At 44.1% G+C, this 12153-nt stretch overlaps 1 protein-coding gene across 2 annotated transcripts in view; it reads right to left on the bottom strand.

Annotated features, from left to right (window-relative positions):
- ATP6V1H (ATPase H+ transporting V1 subunit H) overlaps positions 1-9666 on the bottom strand; it is a 75659-nt gene extending 65993 nt beyond the window's left edge. For both annotated transcript variants that reach the window (XM_018567298.1, XM_018567299.1), the window contains exons 1-3: positions 9616-9666; positions 4483-4567; positions 2069-2188 (exon numbers count right to left, since the gene is read on the bottom strand). In XM_018567298.1, the coding sequence (XP_018422800.1) occupies positions 2069-2172 (104 nt within the window). In that variant the 5' untranslated portion in view covers positions 2173-2188; positions 4483-4567; positions 9616-9666. The remainder of the gene's footprint in view (positions 1-2068; positions 2189-4482; positions 4568-9615) is intronic.
- Positions 9667-12153: the final 2487 nt, after the last annotated feature.

Below are 12153 nucleotides of genomic sequence, written 5' to 3'. Positions count from 1 at the left end.
ACAAAAAAAAAGCGCGCGTGTGGGGGGGGGGGGGGGGGGGGGGGAGCATGGCGGTGCATTGTAGTTAATGACACGAACCTGGAACACAGGCACATTAGTGCCTGTGGTTCTGGTCCAGTGCAATATGCAAAAATGCTGCAATTTTGCAGATTGCACTGGACCGGAATGAAGGCAGGCGATTGCACTGTGGGCGGAGGGCGTGGCTGCGGTGACCTGAACGCAAGGAGTCGGCCGCCTTGCATTCCAGTGCGTTCTAGAGGCACCTGCGTCCTGTCCTCCCACGGTACTCGTGTGGCCGACGTTGCACACGTGGAGAGGCGTCCTGCCCCTTTCCGTCTGTGGCGTTTAACACATTCCAAGAACCCCACAGCAGGAGGACAGAACATCGCGATCTACCAGGGATTGCTTTGCGATCGACAAGGGATAGATCGCGATCGACCTAATGGGCACCCCTGTCCTAGATTGTTCACTTCTCCTGCCTTCTCCAAACGCTTGACCCTTTTTATGAATAACCCTGTAAATGTCATTCAGTTATGACTTACATGTATTTTAAAGGAAAACCAGCCAGTACTACGGTACTAGTGTAAAGACTGCAGCTGTGATAAAATCAGATAGTCCAGATGGTTCACTCAGCACTAGACTGTGTAACTTCCTTTCTATCTGCTTCCTGCATCACCAACTAAATCCACAGGATAAAATTTGATTGGCAGCTGTAAGAGACATTTTTTGACAAAAAAAGACTAAGAAGTAAGCAGTGGATGTATCTGGCAATATTTCTCCTTCATCACAAGCCAGGGTTTTAATGTCACCAGATTGCTGACTAAACTGGCTGGCTCCAGCAATTGATGTACTACAGTACTGGCTGGATGAAAAACTGAGGTGCTGAGAAAGAAGACGGTGCCTTTTTTTTGCACCTCAATGTTTAATTTTCAGTTTTAAAATGAAATGCAAGTAAACAATGAAAGTTATGAGCGTATTAAGGTTGAACCTATTTACACATAAAAACACCATTACAGATACCAGTGGGTCCAGATCTCAAACCATGCTTACATAAACACAAAAACCATATGGACTATGCATTGTACTAGTGAATGCGTTCCAACACAATGATGATAAGATTCAAGGTCCAACATACAGGATGCATCTAGTTTTACCAAAACCTCCCCACACATTTTTATTTGCAGCAACAGAACAAAACATCAGACCCAGCAGGCAAAACATCATTAAGATGAAAATTATTTTGTTTTCTGTTTTGTAAACAATCAACATTTGTTGATTGTTTAGACAGTTTGTTGTAGACAGTACAGGGGACGCTGTAGACAAATTACTTCACTGGTTACGGTTAGAACTTAAAGGAGAACTATGGGGTCAGTGTTTTTCCCCATAGTTCTCCTTAGGGTAACGGGAGGACACAAACTAGCGTCCTCCCGTTACCCTAAGCTCAGTATACCGCGAGCTATACTGAGACGCCGCAGCCGATCACGAGTATTGTCACAGGTCGGCTAGAACTATGAGGTGAGTGAAAAGCACTCACCTCATAGTTCTCCTTTAATGTTTTTCAGTTCTAACATTAGAAGGGCTGCACATGATGTGAAAATTAGCTGATCTCCCCAGAGTAAGGATCCAGTCTCACCAGCAGTGTGCAGTACCTCTCGGGTTGGTGGTGTGCGCTGTTAAAGGAGAACTATGGGGTTCTATCTTTTTTTTATGAATGCATTCCTTAGGCTAAATAAGTAAATAATGTTTAAGCTTTTAAAGTGTCGCCTATGGCCAATTTTGGGTATGGTAGTTTTCTGCGATTTCGCGGGTGCGCGCAATTTTAAAGCTTGACATGTTTGGTGTCTATTTACCCGACGTGACCCCCTCTTTTATATTTTACCAAAAAACTGGTTAATAATAAATGTTTCCTGTAATTTTTTCTAATTATACTGAAAAATGGCCTGGCCAGGAAGGGGGTCTAAACACCTGGTCTTGAAGTGGTTAAAATATAAGTACAAACACATACACTATGTCTGACTATTGCAGGGGCTTCAAGAAAGCCAGATAAAGAAAAGTGCTATTTACTTACTGAAGATAAGACTGCCAGTACACCTTGTTGGCACGAACCTCTGCAGCCTTGGCCGCAATAATATTTGTTGGGACAGCAGCATCAACAGCACCTCGGATGTCCATCTTGTCTCTTTAGCTCCTACAGAAAAATAAGAAATATTAATATGCATTACATGATATACAGGTGAAACTCGAATAATTAGAATATCGTGCAAAGTTCATTTATTTCACTAATGCAACTTAAAAAGGTGAAACTAACATATGAGATAGACTCATTACATGCAAAGCAAGATAATTCAAGCCGTGATTTGTCATAATTGTGATGATTATGGCTTACAGCTCATGAAAACCCCAAGAACCCCAAATCCACAACCTCAAAAAAGTAGAATATTACATGCAAAAAACAAGGATTGTACATAGAACAATATCGGACCTCTGAAAAGTACAAGCATGCATATGTACTCAGTACTTGGTTTGGGCCCCTTTTGCAGCACTTACTGCAATTACTTTTGCACGATATTCTAATTATTCGAGTTTCACCTGTACACTGCAAAACAAAAAAGTGTCCAATGAAAGACCTTTTTTCAGCACCAGGCAGGTTCCTGGAGAAAATGCCCGCATAATGACTTCTTCGCCTCAAAATTCTAACAGTATCCCAAGATGTTAAATAAGATGGTTGGGAAATTTCCAGTTTGTATTAAACATTATTCAGCTAGTTTTGGAGAATGTGCCTTGCATTCCCGTGCGGTCGATCGCATTGGGGCCAGAGGGTATGGCTCCGATGTCATTGAGTTCAATGGACCACCCCCTCCCATCCCACCACAAAGTAAGCCGGTCACAATGCGATCCATTGCATTCCGGCCAGAATCAGGCCGTAACGCACTGTGTCTGGTGTGAATGGGACCATAGTTGTTTAAATTTAAAATCTTCAATTCCTCATTCTCTAGTGGGTACCCACATAGCTCTTCCCTCCACGCCCTGCACGGGTGCTGTGGTGGCACCCGTGTGTGCTTATTTCTGGCTGTGCCTGCAAGTACTATGCCGGTCTTATTCAGACAGAATGGTCTGTGAAGGTGGTATATGGCCAACCAAAGTTTGGCAAACTGTCTCAATACAAGAAAAATTAGGCTTCATTCACACCTATACTCCAGCAGCAGAAATCCCTAGTATGCCATTTAGAAGCAGCCACTGTCACCCATTCAAGTTCACGATCGGATGACAGTGGCAGCCTTTTAAAGCGTACAGGGACAGCGATCTATTCCTAACCGCATGTAATTGTATGTGATAGTGCCAACGGACTGCCGCTTTCAAATGCGGCCGCTGTCACCCGATCATTAACTTGAACAGGTACCAGCGGCCACTTCTAAACGGCAGATTAGTGATTTCTGCCGCAGGCACTCATAGGTTCCGGCTGCAGGAAACCCAAAACGCACCTGAAGTATAGGTTTGAATGAAGCCTTAAAAAGGAGAACTGTGGGGTTAAGGCTTTTCCCCATAGTTCTCCTTAGGGTAACAGGAGGACACAAACTAGTGTCCTCCCGTCATCCTAGGCTCAGTATACCGCAAAATGTAGCTCGTGGTATACTGAGACGACGCAGTATGCAGCGAGCTGCTGCTCGCGGTATACTAAGACGTTGCAGCTGAAGCGGATCCCGACAGCTAGCTCTGCCTATCTAGAGGCAGAGCCAGCTGTACCCGCCCCCTCCCCCGTCCGTTCCGCCAGTCAGCGCTGGCAGATCGGAGAGGGGAGGGGGGAACCCAGCCCCTCCCCTGTCACGGCAGAGAGCCGTGACAGGATCGAGAGGTGAGCGAACGCCGGTATGTGTTCGCTCACCTCCCGATCTACTGAGCCGACCTGTGACAGTCTCATTGTCACAGGTCGGCTAGAACTATGAGGTGAGTGAAAAGCACTCACCTCATAGTTCCCCTTTAATGCAAAAGGTGCACCAAACTACACTTTTCTCTTCATTGTAACATTTGTATTTTGGCTGGCTAATTGTTTCAGGAATTCATAACTTTTTTGGGGCTGCTGCTAAAAAAATTATAATAACATACTTTCTAAAAATTCACAAACACATGAGGTAATTTATTATAAGTTTCTTCTGACTATTAAGATTATTTAAAATGATATAATTTATGACTTCAAAAGATAAATCTGCCAAAAAGCACGATCATTGCCATGGACACATTAAATGGTATATCTTACAAAGTTGTAATATCTGAATGTGACGTGTGGTATACATTATAATAACATTTGCTGTGGCATCTTCCAAATAAAGCAAAGCATTCATACAAGAATCTCCTTTCTTGTGCCCTTCAAGACACAGAAGTCTGATGACACAACAAGACATTTGTTTTCCTCTAAACACGGGTTTGAAAAGCCAAAACCTTTTATCAGATTAATCACGGGCTGCTCTCAGCTACTAGCCTTACCTCTAACAGGTAACAAGCAGGCGGACTCCGGACTGACCCAGAAGATATCTGGGATTGGAAGAAATAACCGTAGAATGAATATGCCCTACGAAAGGAAAAAAAAAATGACCTTGAAGAAAATAAGTTTGCACTACAACATTTAAGGACAGCTGTACTTTTACATGTGCACTCTGTAGTCCACAAGGAATGCCCCTTCTTGTCCTTTGAACTGAAACAAATGATATATGCTACTGAATATGTTTGCAATGCTCACACCAAGGGGGCTTCCAGTGCAGCACATCACACCTGTGAACTCCAAATCTCAGTGATACAAATACAAACTCATGGAATCCTTGCAGACAGGAACATCTATAGAAGGTAACAACATGTCTTTCCAGCACATGCCCAGATTGATGACAGTACTGCTATTATCTACTACAGCTATTGCCATCCGCAAAGAGAACATCTATCAGATCTGGTTCATGGGCTGAAAAGTACATTTATTCAGAACTGAATAACAATGACTTAAGCTGTACACAATGAAGAGAATTTATCAAAACTGGAGCAGACAAAATCTGGAACCCCCATGTTCATTGCAACCAATCAGCTTCTACCTTTCTTTTTCATACAAACTGAAGGTAGAAGCTGATTGGTCGCCATGCACAGCTGCTCCAGATTTTGATGAATTCTCTTCAATGATTAAACATTCTCAGTGTCCGTTCACACCAGCTGCAGCACATTATGGTGTGCATAACTGACACTGGTGTGCGTTGTGCATTGCTCTGCATTATTACAATGCATTGCTTGCTTTTTTTTTTGTTAAAAATGAACTCTGGGCAATTAAAAAAATGAAAGCAGTATATAAAGTATATCTTTTTTTTATTTTAGACCCTAGACCAAAATGAACACTTAACCCTTGCAGGGCAATGGAAGCCCCACCACAAGGGTTATTTTCTTACATGCCCAGAGTTGTTGTGTAACTTTCATCACTCACGTGTATCTCTCTACACAGCAGTACGTGACAACCTGACACACATTGTAACTACCGTGTGCTAGGCTGCATCTTATGCAACTCACACCAATGTGAATGTGAACAAGGAACATAGAGAACAACTGTTTTCTCAGTGTCCTTGCATTGGGCCTGTTTTATTTAACACACCTGGTGTGAACAAGCCCCAATAGCTAAAAGGCCTTGGAGCACATTCGCACATGCATGAATGTGAATGGGCCCATATAGTTTCCCGTTAGGGCCGGTTCACACCATTTTCCGGACCAGGAACGCAGTGCATTGCGTTTTGTCGCATTTTTGCCGTGTTTTTAAGCTTACAATGGGCTTTCAGGTGCGTTCCAGTGTGTTTTTTATGCGTTTCTATGCGTCCCCTTGCATTCCAGACCAGACCAGACAAAATGAGACATGCAGTATTTTTCTGGTCTGGAACGGACTGCGCTGGTGTGAACAGAGGCCAGAAATCGCATAGGGATACATTAGGATGCATTTTGGGTCCGGAAACAATACGGTCTGGTCTGCAGATGATCAGATGTGGTGTGAATGGGCCCTAAAAACAAACTAAACAGCAGCATGCATATGGTAAACGGACACCTAAGAAAAGAAAAAAAAAGGGATTTCTACTTGAAATATATTTGCATACAATAACATTTATTGCAAAGAACATTAGCTGACATAAAGCGATTTTATAAAACCACAAGCAATTGCAACAGTGTGAAAAGGTCTTCAATGTAATAAGCTGGCCAGCTATTCAAGTTTACCAATTATCCCCTAAAAATCCCCTAAAATGACATTTCAGATTTCCTAAACAGGTTCTTTTGTGTATAGTTTATCTACCTTCCAAATATTTGCTGTATATAGTTGACATACACATGATATTTACACATACACGAGAGGTTTGGACTTTAAATTCCTCACTAGTTTAAACTGGAGTTGTGGCAAATTCACTCTCATGGGCTTGGAAACCAATATTTAATATGATTATTAGTCTCTAAAGCCATCTTGCAAAAGAAGGAAGATCATAGCTACTGGTTCCACCACAGCAGACACCACTCTACCATTTCTTGCAGAGCTACGTTGAAGGCTGAAGATTCCAATGTGCAGCATTGTCCTGCAAGAAAGTGAAGTCTGGAGATGCCAGCTGCATAGGTGTGTGCTGCCTATTGCATTAGGGAAGGGCTTGACAAATTTTCTTTGAATCCAGGAGCCAGTTAAAGTTAGAAGCCAGTTTGTTTTTTTCGTGAGGGCGTTTTGTGGTGGATTTTAATTTTCTTTTTTTGGTATTTTTAATTTTGTTTAACTTTTGTAATTTTTTTTTCCCTTATTGGCGATGACAGGTTTCTCTTTAAAAAGTGGCATTCAGGGTCTATTAGACCCCTAGTGTCACCTTTCCACTTCACCAGCTTTAGCTGGGGAATGAAAGCTGTAAACACAGCAGGCAGGAGAAATAGCCAGCCTGCTATTGGCCATTTCAAATTGCAATAGCCAATAACAGGCTGCCTATTGCACCTACCCACTGCCTGCTGACAATCAGCAGAGGAGGGACCTGAAGAAGAAAGTTCTCCTTCAGGTCCTTCAGGCAGGGTTTATTGTGGCTGCAGCGGCGGTGAGAGAAGAGACGGAGGAACAGGCTGGCAAAAGCCAGGCACCAGGACGCAATTTTTAGTCGCATTGGCGACCTGCTGCCTGGGATTTGTCAAGCCCTGCATTAGGGTGTGCATTAATCATTACTCTACACTCAGTATCCCATAATGACAAAGCGAAAACAGAAGTTTAAAAATGTCTGAACTTATTAAAAATAAAAAAATAAAATATCACATGCACTTAAAAGAGAACTATGGGGTAACCTTTTTATCCCATAGTTCTCTTCAGGATCACGGGAGGACATACTATCCTCCTACCGTGACCCAAAGTTCAGTATATAGCGGGACATCGCCTGCTATTTGCCGAGATCGCCTCAGCTGGGACTGATCCCGACAATACTTTTGAGATCCTCCCCGTTGGCTGATTGACAGCTGGCTCTGCCTATCTAGAGGCAGAGCCAGCTGTGCCTGCCCCCTCCCCTGTCTGTTCCTCCAGTCAGTGCTGGAGGATCAGACAGGGGAGGGGGGAATCCCTGCGGGGAGAGGTGACCGACAGTCGCTGCTCTCTGCAGAGAGATGATCGGAAAGTGAGCAATCGGCAGCATGTGTTTGCCAACTCCCCAATCAGCTTTATTGTCACAGGTCGGCTTGAATTATGGGGATGAGTGTTTTTCCATTCACCCCGTAATTCTCCTTTAAGTATTCGGACCCTCTGTAACAAAACACAAGAAATTTAGCTCAGGTGCTTCCCATTTCTCTTGATCGTTGCCGAGATGTTTCTGCACCTTGTTTGGAGTCACCTAACCTGGTTTTGTTATTTTCATTTTTAATCTGCAAATTATTTTTATCTCTTACCTGCTCTACTAATAACGGGTTTTAGCTTGTGACATATTAAACCTGTTTCCAAACAGAAAATAAGAGGAAACCGACACAGACAAATACAAATCTGACACAGGCTTTAACCCTTTCTGGCTCAATCCAAAATAAAACAAAACCTTAGCTAGAGGTTACAAACATATACTAAGTCCGACCCTCTGTTGACTTCCAACGGTGATTTCTTTTTGATTTTGGTGTGAATGCACCTTATTGGTATGATGACGTTTGTCCAGCATTGTTATAGGAAGTAATACATAATACTTCCTTGATCTGCCTGTCCTTCCACAAATACTTATCATGGTTTGGAGGTGGCTATAGAAACACTTCCCAATGAAAGCGGTCTGAGAATAATGGCGCAATTTCAACAGAAACATGGCTCCTGTTAATCAGTCTATGTATTTTATCTCCAAGCCCGAACATAATGAAATGTTCCATCTAGCCTGAGGTTTGATCATTCCAAGCAGAATGGATTTCAATGACCTAATCACAAGCCATACCATGCACACTGCTAACAATGAATCAGTCCATTATACATGACAAGAGATGGCACTGTGCTGTCAGTCAGCTAGAATAACAAAGGGTCATTCTAAAGACGAAAGGACATAAGATGAAATGACAGGAATGACTTCTGTTCCCTACAAAACCACAGAGCCCAACAATATTATACCAACATATGAAAGTTCCTTACAAGAAAAGGAGATCCCCAAAAATACACGATGACATCATCATTAAATGATCTGGCTCTTCACTCCAGCAGCCCCTATTACACTTCCATCACTGTACAGAACCACTTCCACCCAGAGATATCTAATCCTATCAGTACGGTACAGGGGGATGCACAAAAAGTTCTAAAATACTAAAGACGTGGAAACTGGAGAAGAAAGAGATGAAGGGTACAGGAAATGAATCCGACCAATCAGAGTTTAGGACTTAGATTTACAATGTTTCAAGTTTAATTCCTTCTTCTGATAAACAATACAGAGGACTGTACAATGGAAGACACAATGATGAGCCGCACAGAAGACTAGGACATGGGCAGTCAGAGAGGTCACAATCAGCTCCACCATTATATACTCAGCTCCACCATTATGCAGAGAGGCCACCACTGGACTCCACTCCACCATTATGCAGAGAGGCCACCACTGGGCTCCACCATTATGCAGAGAGAGGCCACCACTCGGCTCCCGATTATACGGAGAGGCCACCACTCGGCTCCACCATTATACGGAGAGGCCACCACTCGGCTCCACCATTATACGGAGAGGCCACCACTCGGCTCCACCATTATACGAAGAGGCCACCACTCGGCCCCACCATTATACGGAGAGGCCACCACTCGGCTCCACCATTATACGGAGAGGCCACCACTCAGCTCCACCATTATACGGAGAGGCCACCACTCAGCTCCACCATTATACACTCCTCCATTACATAGCCAGGCCACAATTATACATTATACACTCAGCTCCACCATTATACAGAAAGACCACCACTCAGCTCCTCCATTATACAGAGACACCACCACTCGGCTCCACCATTACATAGGCAGCCCACCATTATACACTCAGCCCCACCATTATACAGAAAAGCCATCATTCAGCTCCACTATTATAAAGCCAGGCCATACTCAGCTCAACCATTATACATCCAGGCCACACTGAGCCATTGCGCAGCGCTTATAACACTCACCGGTCTCAGTCCCCGGAACCATGAAGTGGACAGGCAGCAGCGGTAACGGGATCCCAACACTGCACCGTATGACCTCTCTATGTACACAATACAGCTGACAGGGGAAGCTCAGTCATGTGACGGGAAATCGATCAGGTGACTGTATCCCGGAAGTGAGCGGAGACTGGCTGGTATCAGGTGATGTCCTGTGTGAAGGATGGGCGGAGGGATATTTCTTGTTTGATGAAGATAAAGCTGTTCAGAAGCCTGCGGCTCTCACTGTGTGATGACAGGAGCGAGCACGACGATAGAGGGAATTGTGTGCATGGCTGGCTGTGTGAGGGACACACATTCTGCATGCGTGTCATAGGCAGACATAGTTATAAATGAGAGATAGTTATACCGTAGTAGTATGAAAAGTCTCATGGTTTTCAGCCAGACTTGTAACAAACAATAGCATTGCAGACTGTTAAAGTGCATGTCTGTGCAAAATGCAAATATTCAATTAATCATTGTACTACCTGCACATTTCTGCATAGTTTGTTTTTTATAGGAATATACCTGATCTGGTGGAAATCCAGCGTGCTTCTAACTTCCTGTACTGTGCTGACAACTGCTGCATTCAAATCCTAAGAAGTGTCATCAACCCTTGCAATGGGTGAGCATGTATCTCACTCCCAGCCTGTGACAGAGACATGTGATTAGTGTCCAACAAATTGGTTAGACATTTAGGCTCCATTCTCACATTAGCGCTGTTCTGCGTGTATTTGGGCATACGAATACACGCGTAACTGATCTAAACATAAAAAAATAATGCATTGCAAGGCACATTGTTCAGACTTTTGCAGCAACCGCGCGTCCCGCAAAATAGTGCAAGCAAAATTTTATGTTTGGATTCACCGCTCTGCTGCACTGTGATAGGCGGCCGAGCGGTGTGGGAGGAAAGACACCGGCCGCTCGCAGCGCTCGGCCGGCTGTCATTTTCTCTCTGATTCCTTTCATCCCCGCTGGGCACTGCTCTGTGTCCCAGCGGGGATGAAAGGAATCACGGCCGCGCCGACAAAACGACAGGAAAATGTCACTTTCGGCATTTAGCCGAAAGTGCCATTTTCGGCCAGCGCCCCCCCTTCACTTTTCGCCCGGGGCCCACGCCCCTGCTGCCCCCCCGGTTGTTACGCCACTGCAAACGTGCGAAATACATGCATTTATTAACGTTTGCACGGGTTTCCATGTGGAAAACGCCACTGCTGTGTGTGAATGAAGCCTTACACACGGCTTCCTTTCTGTGGTTCTAGTGGCCAGGAGCAATGAACATTGACTACTTGCTGCTGGCAAGGGGGAGATTTAAAGTAGAACTACAATCAATTTATACAAAAACAAATTGTACGATATTGAAAGTTATGTATGACTGTGTACTTCTGTCTGTCTGTTTCCCTTCATTGATTACAGGTATTGATATAGCGCCAAAAATTTACATACTACACATTCACATCAGTCCCTGCCCTCAAGGAGCTTACAATCTAAGGTCCCTATCCCACATCCATAGTCACAAAGGCCAATTTAGAAGGGAGCCAATTAACCTTCCAGCATGTCTTTGGAGTGTGGGAGGAAACCGGAGTACCTGGAAGGAAACTCATGCAAGCACAGGGAGATCACACAAACTCCTTGCAGATAGTGACCTGGCCGAGATTTCAACCGGGGACCCCCAGTGCTGCAAGACGGAAGTGCTAACCACTGGGCAACTTTTTCCTGCTTGCTGGGTATAATTTCTTTGACTGGGTGATGATGCTAATCCACCACTTTTAAATTCTGGCCAGCGTTGTCACCTTCATGGTGCATAGTTGCCAGGTGTCACACATGTCCAAAATCCAAGGATTTTGGACAATGACCCACAGGCTTTCCTGCAGGATCCAGGACACTTGGCAGAGTGGTAGCAAGGTGCCAAGTTATGGAACAACTGCTTTCCAGCACTGCAGTTGTGACTATCAGGTGGAATTATCTCCTTACCCACAGCACAGTTCAGTCCTGGCAGAGCAGCAGCACAGGAACATGTGTTAAGATCAGCAACCACTGAACACCATTGCTTATTCATGCTGCAGGGATTTGGGGTTCATTTTTCTCATATCAAGACCAATACTTTGGGGTTATTTTACTCCCACTGACACTAATGATTTGAGGATTTGTTGTTTTTTTCCACTGACACCAATGATTTGGGGTTTATTTTCCTTCTACTGACACCAATATGGGGCTTATTTTAGTTCTGACTGAAGTTTGGTTTTCTTCCACAAATGCAAACAAGTTGAGATTTATTTTGCTCCCACTGACAACAATCATTTGGGGTATAGTTTATCCCCACTGACTCTGATGGGGCTTAGATTACCCCCAATTACACCAACGTTGGGTCTTATTTTGCTCCCACTGACACCAACGTTGGGTCTTATTTTGCTCCCACTGACACCAACGTTGGGTCTTATTTTGCTCCCACTGACACCAACGTTGGGGCTTATTTTACCCCCAGTGACACCAACTATGGGGCTTATATTACCCCCAGTGACACCA

The sequence above is a fragment of the Nanorana parkeri genome, unplaced genomic scaffold, assembly GCF_000935625.1.
Source record: "Nanorana parkeri isolate BGI_ZX_2015 unplaced genomic scaffold, ASM93562v1 scaffold1027, whole genome shotgun sequence".
In the NCBI taxonomy this organism is placed as follows: domain Eukaryota; kingdom Metazoa; phylum Chordata; class Amphibia; order Anura; family Dicroglossidae; genus Nanorana; species Nanorana parkeri.
This window is presented reverse-complemented; position numbering and strand designations above follow the sequence as displayed.